At 49.5% G+C, this 25,685-nt stretch overlaps 1 protein-coding gene across 20 annotated transcripts in view; it reads right to left on the minus strand.

Moving 5' to 3' along the window:
- Plekha6 (pleckstrin homology domain containing, family A member 6) overlaps nt 1-25,685 on the minus strand; it is a 134,370-nt gene that overhangs the window by 70,501 nt on the left and 38,184 nt on the right. For 2 of the 20 annotated variants that reach the window (XM_013522759.1, XM_013522711.1), the window contains exon 1: nt 24,208-24,317. The exons of 14 other annotated variants lie outside the window; for them this stretch is intronic. Coding sequence is in view for 1 of the 6 variants with exons in the window: in XM_013522704.1 (XP_013378158.1) it covers nt 7,754-7,770 (17 nt within the window). In the remaining 5 variants the exon portion in view is untranslated. Of the gene's footprint in view, nt 1-2,781; nt 2,975-6,359; nt 6,466-7,280; nt 7,445-7,753; nt 7,926-24,207; nt 24,318-25,685 lie in introns of those variants that run through there. 4 more of the 20 variants (XM_013522753.1, XM_013522704.1, XM_013522750.1 and 1 more) reach the window with 4 other exon arrangements.

The raw sequence follows: 25,685 nt of genomic DNA on the forward strand, positions 1-25,685 counted from the left end.
GAGCAAGCAGGCGCAAGTTCCTTTGCCAGTAGCATTTTGGAGGTGGAACCACTCACAGCTTCGGAATAGGAAAGTCAAGACCCAGCGTGAGTTCCTCATGTTCCAAAGACCCACAGGGTCCAGCCAGGCCCTCACACATCATAGGCAAGCACTCTACCACCGACCTACACCTATACCCCCAGCCACAGATCTAAGTCTGAGAATTGCTGAGCCAGACGACCTCTCTATTTTAGTTTGAGGTTAGAAATTAAGAGATCTGAACTTCGGGGGATTTAGACCTTCCAGGAAACCTGAGCTGGACACATGTGGAAAGGAGCGGGGAATAAGCATACTATCTTGCTTACGTAAAGGGCACTCTGCCAATTACAAAGCACAGAACAGTTTTGGTTATTTTAGAAATTAAGTGTTCAGTGAGTATGTTCCTCCATACTTGGAACCTCCCATGTTTCTGAAAACCCTTGCTTGTTCAAATGATACAGGGAATTAATTTTACTGTTCCCTTGCCTTTAAGTAATGCAGGGAATTATTTTACTCTCCCCTTCCCTGTTCAAAGAATTCAAGGTGAAGAGAGGAAAAAAAAAAAAAAGAGACAATTTGCCCCAAGTCAGGAATTATCTGAGAGATAAGGTAGGCTTGTAATGAGGGGTGGGAAACATAAAATCAGCAAAGTAACACAGACAGAGACCCACTGATGCAATTCAATTGCACAACTAGGAGCCCAGAGAGGACTGACTTCATTCCAGGGAGCAGACTTTCCACTCTGCCTTTTGCAGGTATTGCTTCTCGTTACCCTGATAGAGAAAGTAGGAGGGATGAATAGGTAGAGGGATGTACACACAGCATTGCACGGTGAGGCAGAGGAATACCCAGTGCCACGATGCCCCAGATGAACAGCTGGATTTTGATTCTACATCTTGCCCTTCTACTGACTAACCATCACAGCATCTTTGGCTCATTTTCTCAGCTGTACTATGGGAATAACACTCTCCTCATCTTCTTTACAGGACCACAGTTACACTGTGAGATCTTCCAGGGCAGGACCAGAGGGGCTGGTGAGCATTTGCTCATTTGAACTAGCCTGGTAGTGTGACTTTATGACAGTGCGCTGGGTCTGATCTGGAAAGTACAACACAACCAAACAAAAGAAGACGGTTATTACTATCTGTTGCCCTAAATTATGCATAGCACAATCTCCCAAATATACCATGATGCTGGAAATTCCATTTGGAAGTAGCTGGTGATATAAACAAAAAAATTTTTGCCACTTCCATTGTAGCTCTTGAGAAACTCCCAAGGGAAGGACCCTGAAGAAATGAAGGCAAGAGTAAAAACACAGAAAGCTGAGGTCAGGGGGAGCCCTCTCTCTCGGTGAAGAAAAAGAAGCCACCAAACGATTGCACCATGTTTATTTATACACTTGGCAGGTTGATATCAGGTGAAACCCCTCTGCCTAACAGCTTGTTCACCTGGCTCACCTCAGGTGCTCTGTTTTCGGGGCTGGCCTTGCTCTAGCCCCACACACATGATCGAACTTCAGCTTCAGTCATTCCCCTTAATTTGTAATGCCCATAGTTTCAGAAATGACCAGACTGTGCAACCTACTAATTATATTATCTAACAAATAATTGTGCAATTGCCTCCCAACTTCAACTGCACTGATTTCTTGTATTCAGAATGTGTTTTTACTGCATTTTGCCCAGCCAACATGGCCTCTCATTCATCTACCTCATTATATTCAGAAGTCAGCAGCCAAACCCTCGTTTCTCACTTATGCTGGATTACATCTCTATGGAGAGTTGAGGTCTGGCTGGATGCAATTTTAGGATGCACCAAAGTTTGGACTCCCCAGCCTATTCTTTCCCAATCAGCCGTGTTCTGCCTCTAGCTCTCTGTGGACACTCCTCTTCCAATGCATATCTCACTGCTGCAAATCTACTTTTCCAAAACCACCCCCAGCCTCTTGCTGAGTCTCATTCATCCTGGCCCACCCACCATTCCTTCTGCATCCTGCCTCCCAGCACCTGCTGCCCACAGGCCCAGCCACTGCCCAAATGGGTTTTGGCAGCGAGGCCAGGCCAGGCTGCCCACCCACCAGTGCTGTACCAGGTAGTTCTCTGAGCTCTGCTCCTTGCAGCTGATAACACACAAACCCAGGGAAAACAGAATGGCGCTCAGCCAGCATTACCCATCACCTACCAACCGCCTCTCCACCCAAATCTCTGCTTTCCTGAAGAATGCCAGCCCCACCCAAGACATTAGCCTCATTCCTGCCCACTTCAGAGACTCCGGGGAGAAAGTACTCCTGGCATTTATTTCTCAGAGTTTTGATCTTTTAGGTTGGTTCAAGCTACCTGCATATCAAGACCATGGTAGACCCACACTGGTCAGAATTAGCCTTATCAGAAGTATACCAAGTGCCTGCCAAACCCAGAGCTCATTCTAGAGACACAGGCCCCCGGACGCATCTCTAGCACATTCCCAGTCTCTAAGCTTCCTCTGCAACCACCACCATGTGAGAGAATTTTCTCTCAATTTCTGATAGAAGACTTCAAGGAGAAAAAGAAGGGATAAATAAAAGGAAGAGAAGGCAGAAGGTGATTTGCAATGAAACTATGAATGGCAGTGACCCCCACCCCCGCACTCATCATCCCTCTGACTGCAACAAACTCCTCTGTGCCCAAACACGTGCACCGTGCGTCTTTCTCCCTGGTCCTTCTCTCCATGAAGGATTGGGGTAGCCCTAGAGTTTCCCAGCCAAGCTCCCCAGAAGCCCTGATTTACCTTTCATATGGAAACTCAGAGCCCAACAAGGGGGATGCAGACCGCTGACAGAAAAGTAAAGAAGCAAAACTCTTGATCGGAGAAAATTGCCAAGGGTGGTGAAAGCAGCTCCCGCGAGAAAGGAGGAGACAAGGAGAAGGCTGGGACTACAGAATTTCCCCAGCAAGACTCCCGTACCAGCTCTCTCCTTGCTCCTGCGCTGACTGAAAACCAAAGGAAAGTTTCCCAAAAAAGCTGGATCTGAAATCTGAAACTGCAGGTTGGCTGGATCCTACATAAACACACTCACACCCCCGGCTGGCTCCCTGCTGGCTGTGGGCTCACCACCCTGCTCCCTGGTAACATCACACAGCTCCCTGCCGCAGGGCCTCCAGAAAGCCTGCCACAGGCACCAGAGAGAGACCTGGCATGTGCTGTCCACAGCTCCCTCAGCCCCACCTTCCCCTGGCCCTCAAGTTCAGCTGCTGAAGTGATACAAGGACTGGAGATGTAGCTCAGTGTGAAGGCCCCAATATCTCTCTCTCTCTCTCACACACACACACATACACACACACACACACACACACACACACACACACGCAATTCTGATTCAGATAACTGGGCATGACATACAAATTCTGGACCTACCTTCCCATCCTTTCTCAGTTTCCAGCACGGCACTCTCCTGGTGCCACTCTTTCCCTTTGAGGTCCACCCATAATAGAATCAGGCTAGGTGAGTCTAGGAGGAGACTGTAGCGGTCAGGGTGATAGATCCCTCCTTTTGCAGATGAGAAAGCTGGGCCAGGGAGTACAAGGAGGTGGCAGAGTTGGGGAGGGACTCCCAGCCCAACTTGGCATCTTGGCTGGTAATATAGAAATAAGAAGCTTTAAAAGTCAGATGGAACCTGGCTTCAAAGCAATCGATTCCTGTTGGATCACTGACTGCAAGAAAGAAGCCCCCTACCTCTCTGTGCCTCAACTTCCTCATTTGTAAAATGAAATTAATGATGCTACCTCAAAGAGCAAAATAAGGAAATATTCATAAGGCAGTAGGCATACAGTAGGCACTCACTACAGACCCTTCATTCTCCGCTCGCTGTTCATTCTTCCGTAGTTCCTGTTACTGGCTGGCTCTGACTCAGAAAGAGAACTGTAAATTGCCCTTAGTAGTTATTGTTCCTTCAGGGGTCGGTTTAATGCTTCTCATTCATTGTCTTTCGGCCAGTATGTTAATCTCCTAGGTTTACTCTGTACACTGCTCAGAATGCAATGCTTCACTTCTGTCAAGGGAAATCTCTGATCTGCAGGGCAAGGTCACAGATTCACACTGCCGCCCTCCTTTCCTGCAGGTGTCCCTCACATCTCCACCTCCAGGCTCCCCATCTCCTAGGGAGAATACTCAGTCTTCACTTCAAACTTGGCATGGTTAAGTCAAATTAAGACTGCCCGCCCAGTGACTAACAATATTATACTACTGATACATCACTTCTGTCAAGTTATCGTGAATGAAGGTAGAGTTAATTTAGTATGCTGCCATTTGGGTTAAAAATAATTTATAACTACCAATATGGTTATACTTGCCTGGAGCAGGAGTCCACAAACCTTTGGTAAAGGATTAGACAGCAAGTACTTTTGACCTCAGGGGCCATAGTCTCAGTTGTAACCAGTCAACTCTGCCCACATGTGTAAAAGCAGAGAGCCTGAGCTCAATCCCCAACATCACCACCACCAAAAAAAGTAGTTTTATTTTTGAAATATACTTTTAAAAAAGAATTCATGGACAGGCATTTTCAAGAAAAAAAATAATAAAATAAAACATAGGCACATTCTTAGCTCAGGGTCATATAAAATTAGGCGGTGGGCTACAGTAACTCATGGGTCATGTTGGCTGATTGTTGGTTTACAGCATCTCAGGAAAGACCCAGTGGACAAGGGACAGAGATGACCTCCAAGAAGGGGGTCTAGGGTAGGTCACTCGGGAGAAAGAAGACTTTCAAGGAATACGTTTCTGCACCATTGGAATACTGTGACCTACGCACGCTAAAAACAATTATGAGTGGGCTCACATTTCGATTCTCTGACTTCCATCCATGCCAGTGGTAAGTCCCTCAGCCAAATGGGCTTGTAACTGCCGGTCATTTTGGACTCCCTCCCTTTCCAGCCTCTCACCCCTATAGTAATCAGGTTCAAAATCCCCAAGCCCCATTCACCCAAGTGCACTAGCTCACAACTAGCCACCTCCCAGTCCCGTGTACACCTCAGTCAGCAGTCACTCCCATTCACACCCACAGTCCACTTTTGACCTGTGTAAGGCCAATTGCCAGAAGGGCCTGGAGCTCTTTACAGACTAGACTTTCCGTTGCCACTCCTTGCCTTCCCTCCCGGCTCCTCCTCTTTTCCCAGTAGGAATGCAGTGTAAGTTGCTCAACTGTTATCTCTCAACATGCTAGGCATGGTCAGGAATGCAGCAGGGAGAAGATGTACACAGGAGAAACTGGTCCTGAGACATACAGTGGAGCAGGAGGGCACAAGAGCACAAAGCCTTGCAGAGATGGTAGTAAAGGACGCTTAAGAAGAGGAAAGGTGTCAGAGGTCAAAACTGGATCCAAAGAAAAAGGGCTCAGCTTTGGAGAAAGATGTTAAGAAGCCCATCTCTGGTGCTTTAGCCCACAGGATAGGGGCCCTTCCCCTAAGTTGGGGGACTTTGGTGATGAGAGCTTCTCACATGGTAGGGGTTAGCACTAAGGAGTGTACTCCCCACACAGTGTGGAAAAAGCCCTCAGCAGCAAGTAGGAGAGATGATTGTCCACATGCTGCCACGGGATGGCTTGCTCACTCCTTTGGAAAGTGGCCGTGCCCATTGTTGGAAGGCGCTGTTAGAAAGCTCTTCTGCCCCCACCCATTGTTTCCAGTTCTGGAACTAAACAAATTAAGACTTCCTGAGTACGTAGCAAACAAACAAAAAACAAACAAACAAACAAAAAAAAAAAACTGATGGAAACTGCCAAATATAATAAGGTTTTCCAATAGTTCTTCCTTCCAAGATGTTCAAAGGGTTTGACTCTCAGGAACTGAAAATACTTTTACTCAAAAATGTTTACCCAATGAAACCGAATATAGTCCCTTTTCCTGCTTCCCAAGAATAAAATACTTAGGTTATGTTGTAAAGGGAATCATTTTATTTCTTTATGGGAAGAAATTTCACTATCATTCGTGGCCATAAGGGCCCTAAAATCCTTAAACTCAGAAAATGCATCCTGAGATGGAACTGAATGCCTTGCGCCTTGTGTTTCCTCTGGTCCCACCCCACTCCCCAGCCTCAAGTTTAATGACAAGCATCAGGATGGTGCCCAGTGGGTAGGCACTTCATCCTTGTTATCTCATTTTATGCTCAGAGCAAGTCTGTGAGGCAGGTGGCAGGAGTGCTATCTTATAGCACGAGGAACTCAGGGTCAGAGGAGTTAGCCAGCTTGTCTCTGGTCACAGGGCTAGTAAGTGGCAAAGCCAAAATTCAAAGCTGGGTTCTGCTCAGTTTCAAAACTCTTTCTGCCACAGTCCAATACTTCCATGACAGTTGCTCATCCCCGCTAACCTTACCCTGCCCCTGACGTGGGCAGAAATGAGCATTTCCCTCAGAAGTCTGCAGGAGAGCAGCGAAGAGCAGCCTTGCCAGATTCCACTGGCTGGAGGAATTCACGCCTTCCTGGGATAGAGGAATTGAGATCAGAGCCCATCCAAACCCAGGATGCCAGTGTCCCAGAGATCCCTGCGGCAGCGTGTCCTCCCCTGGCTCACACCTGGTGTCCAGCCTTGTGCTTTCCTGCAGCCTGGCTTTGCAGGGCCTAGCTCAAGGCTCACAATGGGGCGGTGGCATCCAGGAATGCATGAAGCATGGCACTGTTTAGGTGGCACAAACAACATTTACCTGGGTCCTGACACCTTTTCTGGGTAGCCTTTTGGTAAATATTTGGCTGGCTCATACAGAAGAAGGCCAGGAGGACGGGGACTCTCTGCTCCACTTCCCAGCAACCCTGTCCTAGGCAGATAGGTTAGACAGCACTGGGCAAGGGTACAGGAGAATCATAAATTTCAGTATAGCCACTGCCCTGGGCATTCGCAGAGAATCACCAGCACGTCTGCCATCAATGTACCCTCTGAGGGGCTCTGAAACATCTGCAGCAGGACCCTTAGCCCATTTTCAAATGTCATCTCCAAATTCCAACAGCTTCTAACTGTCTCTTTGGGTGGATCTCAGGTGTGCACCCCATCGGGCACACCTTCCAGCCCAACTTATTGAGTGCTAGAAACACTCAGACCCCTTCTGTCCCAGCATGCCGACCTCTAGGAACACACATACTCCTGAGCCCACCCAGCTCAGGGACTCCCTGGACATAGTAGATAACCTCCCCACTGCTCAAGAGGGAAAATCACAGCTCACAGAGGAAGTTAATACTGAGGCCAGAAACAGGCCCTGAATCTAGTGCTTCTCTTCTCAGTCCCTGGGGAGAAATTACTTACCCTCTTTAACTGTGTGGCCCAAAGAAATCACATGATGCTCTTCCTCCATGCCCTCATTTCAGGTAGCTGTCCTGGAGACCTTCACCTGGCACTGGGGAGCTACCCACCCTTTTATCTGTCACCTCCCTGGGAGATGCAGTCATTAGCAGAGAGCACCAGGTAGGTGGCTAATTAAGCAACCAGCAGCAAATGCAGAAACCTGTTCAAGCCACCCCACTGAGCATCCACCCTAGGGATCCTCTTACAGGCACCTCCCTCACCGAGCTTCCTGGAAAGGTCCTTATTGTTTGTCTAGAACACAGAAAAGTGTCTGATTCTGCCTTCCTATTTATCTGCTAGCACAGACTTTCCAGACTCTGTACAACGCATTTGAAGGTGTGTCCCCAGAATTGTGAGACAGCAACCTGGGTTGGCGGGCAAGGGAAGGACTTCAGATGGGAGGGACAAAGTCTTCAGAGAGGATCACCGCTTACCTGGCCACTTTAAGCATCCCGGAGCCCTATTTCACCATCCTGGCATTTTTGGGTCAGGACACAGGAGGGAGATGCCCTCAGGCAGGTTGAGGAGAAGATGGCAGAGGTGGAAGTGGGCAGTGTGAGTGGCTCACCACCCTTGTCCACCTGTGTCACTGAGGACTCTTATCTGCACTGCAGCTCACCACTTTCCTGTTTCACCCTTTAAATGGAATGTTCCACTTTCCCTGGAAGCCTGGGGAAGGTAGAAACTTCCTGTTCAAGAAATGCTTCCCTTTTTACAGACTAAGGTCTCTGGAATTCCATCCAACACTCTTGCAAATGACAGGCGAGGGGAATGGGCCAAGAGCAATCATGGAGGAGAACCTGGAAGGAAAGGACTGTCTCTCACTGGTCATCACTTCCCCTAGTTTGGGGATGGTGTCACCCAGCAGACTGGAGGGAAAATACCTGCTTTGCTGGTGCTCCTGGCTGACCCCACTCCAGGCATTAGGTGGGCACCTGACCAAGCTGGGGCAAGAAGCAGTTCTCCTGTGCCCTTCCCAGATTTTTGTTTTGTCTTTCTTCCCTAGGCCCTTATCACCCCAGCTCAGAGGCCTTTATCCACCTCATCTCTTGCACTAATGCAGAACAGGTGGAGACGGCTGTATTGATGACCACAGTCTTTCAAAGGAGGGCATATGTGCCCACGCTGTGCAGTGGGGAGGGCAGCAGCACTTCAGGGATGAGGTTGAGCTTCTAATTCCACAAGGGCTCTGGTTACCCCCAAACCACGCCCTAGAGGTACCGGAGCAGGCCTTCTTGCCCTCACGTGCCCCTGAGCGCAGCCAGGTCTATCCAGAACCTGGGCACACTCTTCTTCCACTGTGATATGTGGGTTTTTCTGGCAGAAATAGGAGAATGACTTTTCTTTCCAATCCCTGGACTCTGTCCGGCTGTTTTCCAACTCCTATGAAACAAACTAGGCTTTAGCGACAGCAGAAAAGATTTAGGTTAGATACCAAGAAGCACTTGAAATGGGTGATAAGAGTATGTTTAAGCTTTTAAAATAACGCTTCTGTAGGGTGGGGTTTAGTGCCTATTTTCATCCTGTTACCCTCTTGCTCAGAAATTCTCAGTAGTCATTCCCTTTCCCTCCTGCTGCTTAGGCACCTAACTCCTTGGCGGGGCACCCAAGGCCTCCTGTGTTCCCACTCATCCTTCGAACGTCACATCCCACTGCTCCATGCGTAAGCTTTCTAATCCAGCCAAACTGAGCACCTCAATATTTTCCCCCATAAGCCCTTGGGCATTCAGCCTTCTGGCTGCACTGTTCTGACATCCCTCTCCCCCAGGGTAGCCCACAACTCACCCAGCCACTAGAACAAGTTTTCCTTTAATTAAAGTGGCAGATCTCGGCCACATGGCCACAAGGGTCATCTTATAACCTGAGACCTTCTCCAGAAAACAAATTTCCTGACTCCATCCTGGATGCCTGTTGGATCTAAATCTCCCAAGGTGGGTGCTGCTTCACGGCTGAGCTCAAACCCTACTTCTTCCAGAAACACCCTCCCTGTTGAACGGATAGGCATCTATCAGCCATCTGTGGACACATCTGGTGAATCCACAGAAGGGAACCCACAACCCAGACATTGGAACCAAGGAAACCATCCTCCTGTCCAGCTGAGGACAAGAACAGAGAGTTGGGGAGATGCCCCATTATGTCATAGCATAGTGACGCTGGCATCTGAGAGGAGAAGGTCGGACTCTAGAAGGAGACCACAGCAAAGAAGTGGGAGGTGACTGTCATGTTGGAAAATAATACTGATAATAATAGGAGCTAACACTGCGCATTTACTGTGTGCGCTGCTGGAACTGCTCTGTGTTCCTGATCGCCTTTCTTCCTCATAATTAAATGAAGCAGGAAGGGCGTCTGAGGGGCCAGGACTGTGAAGTCTCACCCTGCAAATAATGCAAGGCAAAAGTGGCTCCTGCTCAGTGAATGTTTTCTCATGGATCAGTAGATAAAATGATCTTTGAGGGCTCGCTCCCGGAGGGTGGGAGGAAGCTCTGATCCTTCAGGGGAAACTGCAGCTCTGAAAAATATTTTTGTAACTTTTTAAACTATGAAAAGAAACACCAGGACTGAGGAGAGGAGGAGAGGCCCTGGCTGGGTAAGAGCCTGGCTTTCCTGACACAGGATGCAAGGGTGGGTATCAGAGCGCTCCCCACACCCACAAGAAACCCAAGCTGGTCTCGGGAGGACAGCTGCCTGGTGCTCAGAATAGGGACAAGGGAGAAACGCTCTCCATGGGCCAGTCCTGTGGCGTCCACCTTCCTAGCAGCCCTTCATCCCGGAGGCCAGCACAGGATACGTGGGGCTAGGATACCCTCAAGCATGACCCAGAGCTGGTGGAGCCTTCTAAGTTGGTCTTATCCTTCCTCCATGATCCAGAAGGGACAGTGACTTAGCTAACTCATCCCAGAGTTTGAAATCCCTTCTATCAGGTCATAATTGCCGTTCATTTCCATCTTTTCTAGTCTCTCAGTCTTTGGCTGACTAGAATTTAAACGCATTTCCCAGTGAAGAAATCAATATAGACATCAAATATGAAAACTTAAACCCACTTCCCTCTCCAGGGAAGGAGAAGCCAGCATAGGCCTCAGACTCACCAGCGTTTAGAATGGTACTGTGAGCGAAAGGGAAGCCATGGCTCGGTCCTTATTCCTTCGCCCCGTGCCTTAAACACCCTGACTGGAATTACTGCTGTTTCACCCATGAGGGATAAAGAACCAAGGTGCCAAACGATGACCCCCACAGACAGGGAAAGTAACCTCTTTAATCTCTCTTCCCAACCTCTCCCTGCTGGACATGGAGTCCCATCATCTGGCTGGAACAGCAGAGTCAGGGAACTTGTGCTATAGTCTCCTCCAGCCTTGGCCAAACCCTCAGGCATCTCTATGACTCTCTTTGCGGGATCTCTCTACAGATTTAAAAAGTTAAATCTAAAGGCAAAACCTAGAGCGCTGTTGATGGAGCATCAATCAGTCTGCAAAGGGAGCCAGAACTTCCTGCCCCAGGTCCTCAGCTCCAGGCAGGGTCATGAGGTTGGAAGGCGCAAGATGACAGCCAGCCAGCAGCGTCCCCACACCGAGGCCTCCTCTGGGCACCTGAGCAGAACACAATCAGGAACAATCACCTGGCCCAAGCTGCAGCTTTTGCTGCCTCAGCCACTCTGAGGGCCCGGCACACACTTCCCAAAGCGCCTCTCACCCCATCAGTTCTCTCCCATAGCCCATTTCTGTCTCCTCGAGGGCCCCTAACTTCCCCTCACTTTCTACTGGACTCTGTAGGGTAGTGTCTTTCAGTCTGCATTTGGACTCATCTGTGGGTTGGGAAATCAAGTTAGTAACTCATCATTGGTATTTTAAAAAATTTAAGGAAACAGAGTAGGAAATATGAATGTGTGCTGCACTAAGCAACAATAGATACCACTTTATAACACTTTTAAAACACATACACACACCTCAGAATCTTGACTCAGCCACTCACATTTGCTAAGCTTTGGTTTCTTCATCTTTGATATGGGGACAACAGCAGCATCTGTCTCATAGGTGGTGGAGGACTAAAGCACTTAACACACACAGAACCTTTGGAAAAGTGCTATATGGGAAGTATTGTTTCATATACGGAGACACATTTAGAGTGCGTGCATGAGTGTGTACACATGTGCCCGTGTGGGTGCTTGCTTACAAGGGAAATACAGTGTACCGTATCTCGGTTCATAAACGCTTTTGTTTGCCAACAGTTTGGTTCACAAACAAAGGCATTTGGCAAACTTTTTTGTTTGCAAACTCTACATCAGGACAAACACAGCCGCAGCCATCTTTCCTACGCAAACACAAACATGGCCATATTTCCAAAATCATGGAACAAATCAAGTTCATGAGCTGAGGTACCGCTCTATTCTTCTGTATGGTGCAGAGAAAAACTGAGAGCCATGGCATGGGAGAGCTAAGAAGTGCAATAGGCATATAGTCGAATTCCCCATGCTCAAAAGGTCTCCCTGACATTTGTCCGTATGATTTTGGAGAAGTAGCAGAGAGGAGTAAGGAACAGAGGCTGGACAGTGGGGAGAGTGTCTGAGAGCACAGGGCTAAGTGCTTCTCACATCCACTCATTTAATCTACACACCAAGGGGTAGGTGTTCTTATCCCTGTCTCACAAATAAGGAACGGGACCATATTAAATCACTGCATAGTTAAGAGAGGGCAGGGCCAGGATTTGAACTTTGCCTCACAACTTGCAACCACTGTCTGTTTCTCTTTACTGCCCTCTCGGAAGGGGAAGTCAGACCTAAGAAGAGGTGGCCTTCTCTGAGAGCGGTGGCTTCATACGCCCTTGCCGCCCAACCAAGCAGTATAATTTCTAATGGCTCAGATTCACGAAACACCTCTGGGGTTCCATCAGGAAGTCCAAAGAGATCTACTCCAATAGCTGAAGATAATGAACTTGGCTAACAGAGGTCATAACCACATAATGTATTAAGTGCTCGATTAATTTGGGAGCATAAACTTATCCACACCCTTTATTCGGAAGAGTTGGGTTCTGTCTGATCGTGTCAGCTTCTCTTCTTCATGGCCCAGAGATGTTAGGAAAACAAGAGCTTTCCATTTTTAGAGCCCTGAGGAGCCAAGGCCCTGCCAGACGCCACTCTGTGAGTGAGTGCTCAAACAAGACAGGGATGATGGAAAGTCAGGTCAGTCCTATCCCTAGCTCCTGAGGGTCCCTGGCCCTGCTGGTCTGTCCTTGCTTCTCTCCTACTCTGACACGGGTGCAAAGTTCCCCCAGCATAAGGCACCCAGTTCATCCCTGGAACTGAGCATGTGTCCTATCAAACTCCACTATCTGCCCACAGAGGGAGAAGGGCTCAGCAGTGGACTCTCCAGAGGATGGTGCCTTTCCCTATGAGAATCTCACAGCAGCAGTAACGAGCAGGAGCAAGTGTTCCATCCTATTCACTGTATGGACTGTTTCCTGAAACCCCCAGTGCCCTTGTTCACTTCCTCTCAAGCCAGAGCTGCTGCCACCCCCACCCCACCCTCTGGCAAACCTTTGACTGTTGTTTCTACCTTCTCATCTTCTGGTAAGCGGCAACCACTTTCTTTTAACAAATGGGGAAACCGAGATCAAGAAAAGCTAAAGATCTTGCTTATTGTTACAAACTGTGTGACATAAGCTGGAGGGGGTCTCCTTAGGGCCAGGCTGCTTTTGGAGCAAGTGGACACTCTGGATTCTCTTCTGAATCCCCCAAACCCAACCAACAGATGCAGTCCTCCTCTCTGTACTTTGTCACCCTTGGCCTGGTGCTGCTGAGTCACACTTGTCATTCTGTATTGCGACTACTTGGATTCCTATCTCCCGCAGAGCACCCTGAGCGCCCCGGGCAGTGGCCATGTCACATTCATCTCTGCATTCCTGGAATCTGACATAGGAGTGTTTCTCAATGTCTGGGGAAGAAAGGCAGAGCAGGAAGGAGGACTAGAGACGGGGCAGAGAGGGAAAGGAGGGAAGGGCAGAGAGGCAGGGATGGGGGTATGAACAGGCACCAGAGGATAATAGTATCTCAAGCCAGTGGTCCCAGACATGGCACATGGCCCTCTGCCAGTCTAACTTTACCTGAGACAATGGAAACACCTGGACTGTGCCCTTTTAATAACGAGTACTGGTAATGGAGTCCCTGCCAGCTTCCAAGGGGTCACATGTTCACTGAGACACCAGACCCTGTAGCCCCAGAGTCCTACTTTGCCCCTTTGCCACCCTAAAAAGTGAGCACAACGCCAGCCACCTCCTCCCTGGGCCCCACGATGCTCCACAGCCCCTTCCACCTTGGTGTTTCCACCTACTAAATGGAGGCTCCGCCCTTTCCTGGATGATGGGAATGGATTTAGGAAAACAGTGCCCGCCAAGTCCCCTCCACTTGAGCCCATCTCTAAAGGTCGGGGTGAGCTTTGGGGTTGCTTCTTGGGGAAGGAGCTGGTGCTCCATGGAAACCCGAGGAAGGAGCTGTATGCCTCCATGGGGACCCACTGTAAAAGCAAGCTCGGCTCAGCCTCCGAGGAGGTGGAAGGGAGGGGTAGCATCTATAGAAAGGGGCTCCAGCAGGCTCAGTGCCCAGGTGACTCAGGAAAGCAACCAGAAACCACAGCTTAACAACTTGGCTTCCCAGCGGAATTCTCCGGAGATGAGGAGATGGAAGACGTTATCAGCCCTGTGAGCCCCTCTCTCTGCAGCCTTTTCTGGAAAGCATCAGATGGCTCCCTCTCCCCACATGGCTCGCTGCACAGATCCTCACAAATCAGTGGGGACCTGCTACCTGCCCTGGGCACGCTCCGGGGCCTGGATGTGTGGGTGGGAAGTGGAAGGGGTGGGGGCTTCCTGGCCCTCTCCCAAACCCAGAATAACACCCCCCATCCTTTGCGAATCCCGCCTGATCTGTTTTGAAAAACAAGTCCTCAGGCCAAATCTGGTGCATGCCAGGCAGCCTGGCACCTGGAAATGAAGAAGAAACTTATTCCAGGGGATCTTGTGTCTTCTCTTTTTGCCAAAGAACTTGGGGGGAGGGGCAGTTGGCTAGGCTCAGTCACACTGGGCTCTTTACATGGACAAGGCTGCTGGGGTGGGACGGAATGTGGCATCAAGTCCCCCTGAGGCCTGACTGCCAACAAGGACAGCAGAATGTGGATGTCCAGTAACATCAACAGGACAGTCCACGACACAAAGTACCATGAGTGGAAGCGAAGAGCACTGAATTCTTATCCTGACCCCACAGCTAATGTGCTCTGTGCCCCTGGGCAGGCCACAAGCCTCTCTGAGCCTCAGGCAAGTGCATACAGCCACAAGAGCAGGGGTGAGGAGAGGAAGCACTGTGCCTCGTGCCTGCTTATAACCTTTAAAGGACTAAATCCAGTCTCCTGGGTAGGCTGTCAAGGTTCTCACAAGCCAGCCCACCTTCCGGCCGCCTCCCCCAGTCCCCTGAAGTGTTCTCTGTGCTCCAGTCCCTTCTGCTCTCCTTCCAGCTGCCAGGCTGCCCGTGCATCTCAGCTCCATGCACTGCCAGCCCGAGCTGCCCCCAGAGCCACCCACTTCCGCCCGTAGCTCCATCCTCCAAGTCTGCAGGGCACACTGGTCCTCTTCCCAATTTATTGTTTACAACTCTGTCTCCTCTAGACTGGAGGCCTCACAAAGGACAAGGACCATGTCAAACCCATTTCTCCTTCAAAAGATGTTTGCTAGCTGTCTGTGCCTGCCGGGCTACAGGAAAGGGCAGCCTTGCGGTCAGCTTCCCCAGTGCTTAGGACAGTGCAGGCCCTCGTGGGCCCAGCTTGCTGCAGGCAAGAATAGGCAGCACAAGTGCTCTGGGACTGTGCTCCCTCCATTAGCAGAAGGCTAAAGAATACTGAGAAAAAGAAACTAAAAGCATAAACCACCTCCACCTACTGGGCACTTTCTCATGTGCCATGTAGGCACTGTAGTTAATCCTCAAATTAACTCCTCAGCAAAAGCCTTTATGACAGACCTCACAGAAGAAAAAAGTGGTACCCAGAGAAGTTACGAAACTTGCTCCAAATCCCGCAGCAGGCAGCAGAGCTTGCAGAGGACTCAGGTCTGTCTGACCATCCACTACCCTTAAACACACCAACCGTCAGCACTTCGGTGTGCCTGGACTGCTTGTTTAAAAGGAGAAAATAACACCCCACTAACCTCGAGGCTCTACATGGCATGACATTAGCCCCAGCTGCCTAGGCACCCTCCTGGACATTCTTGTCTTCCTTTTCCATTGCAACAGAGTCCCCAGCCCCCAACCCTGCCTCAGGAGGCAGTGGGATGACACATCAGAGTGCTGTCACTTCACAGAGCCATTAGTGTAAACAGAAGCTGGCCACTTGGCAGGTAGTGCCACCACAGTCACTATTATGCAGAGCTGTCAGCCACTGGGCTCCTTTCTCTCACGGAACGCAGCAGGTAACAGTGTCCTGGGGTCTCCTGCCCAACACAGTCATGCTGCTCAGGCACACTCCTTCACGTCCCTACCAAGCATTGTTCTCTCAGCTGGGCCCACTGCCCATGGGAATCCCTATCCTGACTCCCTTCATTCCTCTCCTCTTCCTGACTCCTAACCAATCCAACCAGCCCTAGGGATTTTGCACATGCCCTTCCATTCCATGGAATGACTTGTCACAAGTACAAGCTCCCTTTGCACCCTAAATCTAAATCATGTCTTCCCGGAAGCCCTCCCTGACAAGTCATGCCAATCCCTATCTCACCTCTGCCTTTCCTTTCCTAGGAGCTTAATACCCTCTCAGCTTTTCATTGGTTAGCCATAACCAATAAGATCCTAGCTTATGCACATTCATTCATCTGACCAACATTTACTAAGTGCCTACACCTATGTGCCAAGAATTTATTGAACATCTACTGTGTACCAAGCACTTCACAGAGCACTGGACATTCAGCATCCTCAAAGAGCTTGTGCTCATATTAATGCAGGCTCTTAGATCAAGTGCTTTCGCAGGCACTGTCTCCTCTTTGTTCCACCCTAGTACCCAGTATTTACAGAAGACTTTTGCTTTTGCAAGATGCATATGCATTGCTGTCTCATCTCTGCACAGCACCCCTACAAAGTAGGGGGGGCAGAGGTTGCTCCATTTGAAAGATGGGAACACTGAGGGCCAGGAAAGTTAAGTGACCTAGATAAGAGCTCCCAGCTTATTATCAGTCAGGGCACCCACAAAATTTAGGCCACTGAGGCCAGTAGCCTGTACCCCAAACCGTGCAGACCAGGGTCACGGAGAGTTAGATGAGACCACAGGGTGAACCACCTCTCACCCACTGTCTGCCAAATGGACACTGGGAAAGACAGTGAGCTAGGTGCACGCAGAAGGTGTTACAAAATTAAAGTCCCGTGTCACTCGGAGGCTTCAAATTGATGATGCTCAGATTGCTAGCACACAATAGGCTCACATGTATTTGTCAAATGAATAAAGCACTTACTAGAGAGTCAAACTTTGACAAAGGGTGTCAGGCCAGGGGTATAGCTCAGCGGCACAAGTGCCTGCCTGGCAAGTGCAAGGTCCTCAGTTTGATTCCCGGTACCAAAAAACAAAACAAAACAAAACAAAAAAATAATAGTACTTGGATGGGTGACACAGGGTGTCAGCTACCTAATAATAACAGCTATCTACTGAGTCTGGGCATCATTGTAACTGCAACACGTTTGCTCTTCACGATAACCTTATGAGATGGTGATTATTGTCACCTGCTTCTTAAGATGAGGAAATTGAGACACAATGAGGTTAGACATCCTGCTCACAGACAGCAGTTGAATGTGGGTAGACACTAGGTAGAGTGGCTCCAAGCTGGGCTCCAAACATGGCAGCCTAGCATGGTTCACAGCCCGCTGCCAGCCAGGTCCTGGCCAGATTCTAATTATGAGCACCTGACCGGGCATTCTGCTGAGGGCTGAGGCCTGAGCTCACACGCCTGCCAGGCCCCAAGGTTCTGCATGAGTCACCTCCAGCTGTGATGAGTGGAATAAAAATCCAGCCTGTGGGGATGTGTTTTGGCTCTTTGGGGTCCACCTCTGAGCCCTGTACTACCTATGGGCCTGTCCCCACACAAGCCAGTTCTCCACTTTGACTGTGACTGCCAGGCAGGCCTGGGAAGAGTCACTGCCACAGATTTTGGAGGACAGATGATGGGAGGAAATTTTTAGTATCCCAAAGGCTGATGTATAGGGTATGATTGAAGAGGGTAGAATAGTGTTTATCCCTAGGGACAAAGACATGCTGAAAAGATTTATAAATAGGATAGAGAAAGAGGCTCTGTGAATAGTCCCTTTATGGGATAAAATGGGAAAGGAGGAGCTGGGCAATTGGAAACTCTGGCTCTGGCTACTTTCTGGCCCTACTGGACAGGCAAGAAAATCTCATCATCTCATCATCAGTAACACAAAGAAAAGAGCCAAACCAGAACACTTAGGCATGAGCTCTGAGGTTGAGATTCTCTGACAAAATCTTAACTGGAAGGGATAAGGTTCAGCAGAAATGACTCGGAGTGGAGAGACTATCCCAGAAGTTGCAAAAGCTGAGGGTTTTGTGTCTAAAGTGCTGAATTTGAAGTGGATTCTGATCCTAGTGTTTTTACATGATCCAAGGCCAACAACCGACTTCAGTTTCCCTATTTATTACAAGGGAATAGTGTCACCTGTCCAAGTCTCATCCTTTGGCATATGGCCCATGTTTGGTAAAGAAGGCTGGAGACCAGATGACACTTAGAGATACTTAGAAGAGAGGAGATTCAGAGATGCAAGACTTGCTCAGAGCTCTTGGTGATGGATAGGCAGGAGCTACCTTCATGCTGAGCCACAGTTACCCTAACTACAGGTAGAGAGATGAAACCATTTGGCTTGTGTTGGAGCTCCTGAGAGACAGGAAAGCTTGCCTCACACTGTTTGTGTAGGTGACATCCCTGTCCAGTTACCTGTGAGTGCAGATCTCTGAGATCAGCCTGACAGGAAGAAACTTCTCTGGACAGTGCATCCTTACCGTGCAGTGGGCCCTGGGTTCAGTCTGCAGCATGGGGGAAAAGGTTGACAGAAACACTCTCCTCACTGGAGGCAGCATAGAAATGCAGGCTAGGCATAGAGGGAGCATCCCTAGGGATACAGTGGCCAACTTCCCCTTTTTTCCTAAGACTTTAGCAGTTTCCCAGAATGCAGGACTTTCTGTGATAAAATAAAGTCCCAGGAAGACTGGAACAAACTGGTCACCCTATTAAAGGACATACACATAAGTAAGTTACTAGTTTCAGAGAACCCATGGGTACCACATGAAGTCTTCATGCTCAGAACTATTGAGGGCTTGAATCCTAAGGGTGGGAGGATGAGTGTATACCACCTGTCCTAAGGATCTGCTGCTTGTGTGGCACTATGTGCAGACCCCTGCCTGGCAGGCTGGCTGGTTGCACTCACGCCTGTCTGGAAGACAAATATGTTTAGAAACTTCTGCATGAGCCCTACGAAATTTCTTTCTTTTTTTTTTTTCCCACTACCAGGAATCAAACTCATGACCTTGCACTTGCCGGGCAGGCGCTGTGCTGCTGAGCTAATCCCCAACCCCCAAAATTTCTTTTTTGGGTATTGTTAGAATAAATGGTGAGTAGACCTAGAAGGAGGCCATAGAACAGGTCTCTGCCCTGGCTGTCCCCATGGGTCACTTAATCCTCCAAGGATCTCAGTGGCCCAGGGGAACAGGAGTTGAAGGACAGGCATGAGGAGAGGCAGCAACAGCTATTTCCAGGTTTCTGAGGCCATCACAGTGGGGCTGCAATGAACATACAGACCCTGTGCGCACAGTGGGTCCAGCTCCTCACCTGCCTGGCCCTATCCCATTCCCCAGAGCCCAGCACAGAAAGCCACGCTCCCCTGGCTTAAGCCCACTTAATTTTCTCCTAAGCGGCTTTATGAGGCAGGCTCTGCACACTCGACGTGTCCAGTCCTGCTGTGGCCGACTTTCTCTGCGGCCGAGGACAGCTCCATTTCCATGCCCCCTTCTGCCAGCTGAAACAAAGCCCAGCTCCCACTGTGCCCTTGAGTTTGTACAGACCCGCAGACACAAGCAGATACCCAGTTCCTCTGGCCCTTAGAGGAGGCCCAGCCCACTGTCAGGTCCGAGGGTAGAAACAAGGCCTAAAAAGTAAGGAGGGGTAAAGGTCCTGCCTCTGCCAACATCGAATGTTCTACCAGGGTCTACAATGTGCAAAGCAATGGGAAAGAAGCAGGCAACCTGGACCCAGAACCAGATCCCAAGGAGAGCCCGGAGGGCACAGGGTTCTGAAGCCCACTGTGCTTCCCACTGGCATTCTCCTTCTCCTGCAGGGCTCCCACACTATCCCCACACACTGAGTGCTGCAGAGATGTGGAGACAAAAGGCACAGAAAAGAAGCCAGAAGCCTGGTTGATTCACAGTGCAGGGCAGTAATCAAGCTTTCCTTCAGCTTACATTTCTAACAAACAATTTTTGCTGCCAGAGGCCTAAGAAGCAAGCTAGAAAATTAAAAGGGTCAGAAATGTAATCAAACCCCTTTTCCCTTGATTGGTTCATTGACTGATTCATTCACTCACTCAATACACATTTCACAGGGACCTTCTACATGCCAGCAGCTGAGCTGGGTTCTGGGCTTTAGGAGAAAGCTCACCCTGACCTCCCCCAGTGTTGACTCCCCCTCATCACCCCTATTCTGGCTCCTTCCTTCTTATAGGATCCAAATGGTGAGCTCTGTGCTTAGGCAGAGAATGGTCTAGGCAGGAGTAGGCTCCACACACAGCAGCCTCTGTAGCATGAAATTTGGACAAAGCAGCTACTTGGGTTTCTGCCTCTCCCCAGTCGCTCCCTCCGCCCTCCTCTGCCTGGGTTGGAAACCCTGCCACTCTCTGCTCACATGTTGGAGTCACAAGGCTGAGCTCCAAGGAAAAGAAGTAGTTCAAGGATGTACCAGGCAGGAGCCAAGGGAGACAGAAATACAGCACTGCATTTTGTCCAGCGTGTACATTCTTCTTCCTGGGATGCCCAAGAAAACAGCACCCAAGCTTGCTGGTTGCCCAGCCTCCTGCCTTCCCTCCTTCCCACCTGGCCTAGAATTCCTGTTCATCTGCCACTCCATTCCTCTCTGTCTCCTTCTCAAGGACCAGGATGTCTTGTATCTCTCTTTGTCAGCACATGGAGAGGCACAAGGAACAGATAGTGAGAAGGACCTGGTACAGGGAAAATGAGCCTCGGTGTTCTGGGCCCTTCTCAGGAGCCTCCCTGGCCTGCAGTCTCTGGCCCTCTTAGGTCCAGGAGAGCGCTGGGAGCTCGAGTTGATTGGCACCTGGTAAGCAGGAGGCTGCTGTGTCTAATTGTCTCGCTGCAGATTTCATCTTTGGTCTGCATGGGCAGATGGGCAAGCAGCTGAGCCAGGCCCCAGGAGACCACAAGTCCTGGGGAGGAGCCACATCCACCTGGTTCTCTAGACCCAGGGCCTCTGGGGGCCCTGCTCAAGGGCAAGAAACTGTCTAGGCCTCCAAAAGGGAAAAATGCAAGAGCAAGTCTAAACCAAAGTCCAAGTCCCTCCCAAGTCCCTCCCATTCCTACGAAAGGACAGAGCAGCTACCAGACAGCCAGCAGCTGGGATTCCTCTCCCATGCAAGGTTTGTCCTCTGACTCACTGTGTTTCTGAGGGCAACCTCCCTGACTTCTCTAGATATCTCATCATCCTCAAAATTAGGGATGGATCCCTGGCCACTTTCTGCTGACCCTGGCCAGGGTGAAAAGAAAAGAATCTGCTATAACATGTTGCTTTGGGCTTTATTGATGGATACTAGAACAAATAATAGACAGTCCCACATTTGTTATATACAGTCAGCTTTCAATTACGTACTCTGTCCTTGTGTATATCTGCAGATTCTCAAAACTAGATACTGGATCGCTGTGAATAAGTAAGCCAAGATAACAATAGCTCACATGTGTTGAGCACCTCCCATATCCCAGGCACTGTGCTGAGCTCTTTATTTACATTATATCATTTAATGTTCATAATAACCCTAGCCAGGTGTGGTAGCACATGCCTGTAATGCCCGTACTTAGAGGCTAAGGCAGGAGGATAGGAGGTTTGAGACCCACCTAGGCAACTTAGGGAACCCTGTCTCCAAGGCTAGAGATGCATCTCAGTGTAAAGACTCTGAGTTCAACCCTCAGTACCATAAAAAAAAAATACTAATTCACAATAACCCTATAAGGTAGGTAGAGAAACTAAGGCAGAGGGGCTGGGGATTTAGCTCAGCGGCAAAAGCGCCTGCCTGGCAAGCGCAAGGTCGTGAGTTCGGTTCCCGGTACCGGAGAAAAACCAAAAAAAAAAAAAAAAAAAAAGAGAGAAACTAAGGCAGAGAGACTTCAGCTAACTTCCAAGGCCAAACAACTAGAACATGGTGGAGCCACAATCCACACCCAAACAAACTGACTTCAAAGCTCTCTGCTGGGCCTGTGGTGTGTAGGGGGTGGCAGTGTGTGTGTGTGTGTGTGTGTGTGTGTGTGTGTGTGTGTGTTGTAAACTATAAAACTATAAGCAATTATGCAAATAGAAAGTTATTACTAGGTCTCTGATAGCAGGAGTCAGGGCGTGGGTATAGGAGACAGGAAAGCTTTGTGTCTGAGAATTAATCTGATTAAATAGGGACAATATTTCAGAGCTAACTGGAAAACTTACTTGACTATCTCAGGCATGGGCTCCCTCCATTAGCACAAAGACTTGAAATGTGACTGAAGAGTGATGCAAAGGACTCTTTCTAGGATTCCCAACCTTGCACTTATGAGATCCCTGCTGCACCAACCCAGAGAGAGGCCAACATGGGTGGGAGTGGGTCAGCCCGATACCATGTGGTCTCAGCCTCCACAGTGACACTTCTTAGAGGAGGAGACCTCTTTCCAGAGCAAGAGATCACTTACTGTGAAATCAAGGAGGCAACATCTAATTAGAGAGAGTAATTAATAGGTAATTAGCCTATAATGAATTAATGGGTCTAGGCAGTGATCATCAAGGCTGCTAATATCCCAGAGAGAGAGACAACCCACCCTCATGTGCCTCTTGATAGATGTGTACACAAGGAATAGTTCTTGCCTCAGACCTACATGTAGATAAATGGAAGGAACCTGAAATGGACCAATGCCCTAAATCTAACTACATTTGTAGGAAATACAGGGACAAAGGAATATGTTAAATGACACAAGAAGGGTGCCATCAGCCAAATCCAGAATGTGAAAAACACTCTGGAACAAATGACCCAGTTCTTCAGGAAAATGTGGCAAGGAGAAAGAAAACACAGCTACACATTAAGAGAGACTTTAAGGCTATGGCAACCAGTTACAGTATATGGACCTTATTTGGATTTGAATTAAAAAGAAAATGGTGAGAAATTTTGTAAAAAGGTGATAATCAGGAAAATATAAACAATAATAGACTTTGATTATAGTAAGGGATTGCTTATTTTGTTCAGGAATATTTTGGTGCTTTTTTCATGAGTCTTTAGAGATTAAATGAGAAACTGTCTAAGATTTTTTTCAAAATAATCAGAGGATAGAAGCCAGGTGTGGTGGTGCACACCTTGCAATCCCAGCACTCGGGAGTCTGAGGCAGGAGGATTGCTGAGAGTTCAAGGCCAGCCTCGTCTACATAGTGAGTTCAAGATCAGCCTGAACCACATAGCAAGACCTTGTCTCAACAAAAAACAAAACAAAACAAATCAGAGGTAGAAAGAACTAGGAATATATTTAAGATAAGATTTGGCATGTGACCACTTCAAAATGACTGAGTTTGGACATATGAGTGTTACTGCATTATTCTCTCTAGTCTTATCTATACTTGAAATTTCCTATGATAAAAAGCTTTTAAAAATATAAATCAGACTCCTCATGGTCTTTACTGTGGCCATGATGCAATAAATTGCTTTGAGCTGGCCGGGCCATCTGCTCTGGCCCCACAGTGTCTGCTCTGGAGAGCACATAGCGAGGCCCCAGACCACTTCTCCCTCTCCAGCAACCGCTGTCACAAGTCACATCTTGCATTCTACCGCTCCATCCACTTGGGCCTTTGACAGAGGTCAGGCTGGTACTGCAGCAGAGAAAGTCATATTCCTGAAGTCCCACTGCAGGGCTGTAGTGCAGCCACATTGTTCTGAGGTAAAATCCAACACTCCTCCTCCCCCGGACAGCACTCTTAGAGCATGCCCAGTCCCAGGTGGAGCCCAGTGCTCTGCACCAGGGGTCTGCAAAAATGACTTGCATCTCCGCACAGCAGCTGCTGCAGAAGCTGGATCTGATGTTTTACCACCTCTCTGCCTCCATCAGGAGTGGAAGTGGGAAACGGAAGGAGGGGAGGGCCCAGAAGGTGTGAGAAGGTCAAGGCCACACAAAAAAGCACCCAAGCCCACACCTGGGCCCAGCCCAGACAACCAGGCCGTTGCCAGCCCTACCCTGGGCAAACAACTGGCACCTCCCAGGCTGCTCCCACCCTTCACACTTCCTGGTGCTACCGATCACAGAGCTTAGGAGAGAAGAGGGAGGAGCACTCTGGAACAAAGAAGACCAGGGAGAAGTGGACAGGGAAATCTAAGAGACAGGCGGGGTTTTTGGAAGGAAAGAGATAGGAGTACCAAACTTGGCATGTTCCAGAGTTTGGATCTGCTGAATAAATGAAAGAGAAAGGAAAAACAGAGAAAGCAACAGTAAGGAGTCCAGGAGAGAGGGGGAGGGGGAGGCCTAGCACTGCGCATGGAATGTATAAACTGAGTCAGTCACCTGGTCAGCTGACAGCCCACCCTGTGCCCATAGCCCCATGCCTCCTTTCCCAGCCCAGTGTGCTCCGAGGAACATGTCCTTACCAGCCCAGGAAGGGTGTGCAGGAGCCAGGACACAGACACACCTCGTGCCCCGGGGGTCCCTTTCCTTCCTCCTGGCAGCCTGCTCTGTCCTGCCCGCTCTGTCTGGGAAGCAGGCGAGTGGACTAATCAACCTGCGTCCTGGGGGCAGGGCACAGGTGAGGCTCCACCCCAGACCATGTGGCCAGTCAATGGAGCCCTGCCAGAGCCCGCCCTTTTGGGGCACATTGCTGCAGGGCACAGAGGGTTAACTTAGCCTTCAACCAAGGTGCTTGTTCCATATTCATGCCCACGCTGGCAGTCACAAGATGACCAAGGCACAGCTGCCTCTGGGCCACGGCCGCCTTTCTTCTCCTCACCCTCACTGATCTTCAGGGGCCACAGGGTGGAGGCCCCCTCTCAGTCAACCACCCCCACAGCCAGGGCAAGGAGAAATTGTCCTCACGTCTCAGGTACTGAGGAAGTAGGCCAGAAAGTTAAGGGAACTCAAAGTGCATCCTGGGGGCAGTCCTGACTCTGAAACTCAAATCCTGGCTCTGCCACTTGCTGAGGTCACACAGCCACTGGGTGCAGGGGAGCCTCAGTTGCAAGGTCACGCTGACCCCATCACTCAGCCTGCACCTCCAGAGTCATGGGAGCTTGCACAGAAGGAACTAGCAGCAAAGACGCTCTATAAATGCGGGGTATCATTATCATAAACCAGAGTTCCTGCCCCACCTCGGGAGGAGGCGGCAGGTTTCTGTCAGACTGCAAGGCCCCCGCTGGAGAAGAATAAAGTGAATGGCAAAGCGAGCCAGAGAACACCCAGGCCCCCGCTTGCGGGCACCCTGCCCAGGTGGGCCAGAGGCCCCCAGCTCAATCCGGGAGGAAAAAAAACAGAGTGAACTGAGTGAGACAGAGGAGAAAGCAAAGGATGCAGGCAGGGGAGGATGGGCCGGCCCTGCGATTTGAATTTGTGCGTTGACTGGGCTTTCTCTAACACCTCAGAGCGTGGCCAAAGCAGGTGGCACACAAGAGCAGACAAGTCACGCCCCATTGGCTCCTTCCGGGCTGCCCCAGGGAGGAAGCTGAATTGGTGCTTAAACCCAGGACTCCAGGAGTTCTCTGCCTTTCCTAAGAATAATAACTCTATTAGTAATCACCTCTGACATTCTCTGGATTTTAATGTATACTGACCACTTTCACTGCAGCTGCACATAACCTAGAGGAGGAAGCTCCTCTGGGTCATGCCTGTTCCTCAGCTGATATAAACAGCGGGTCCAGAAGGGATAGTGATTTATCTGAGGTTATGCATCCTGATGCATAAGCCAAAACAAGGATGGAACTCTGCTCTCTCCTCATTCTGAGCCCGGCTCTCACACCCCTCAGCATCCCAGGGCCCAGTACAGGAAGGATGCAGTAAATCTGCAGGCGGGTTCACTCTGGAGAAGCCTCCTGGGCCTACTCCTCAGCTACTCTGGGGATGGCTCCTTCCTGGGGTC

Source organism: Chinchilla lanigera, unplaced genomic scaffold, assembly GCF_000276665.1.
Source record: "Chinchilla lanigera isolate Chin_1 unplaced genomic scaffold, ChiLan1.0 scaffold00005, whole genome shotgun sequence".
Lineage (NCBI taxonomy): Eukaryota > Metazoa > Chordata > Mammalia > Rodentia > Chinchillidae > Chinchilla > Chinchilla lanigera.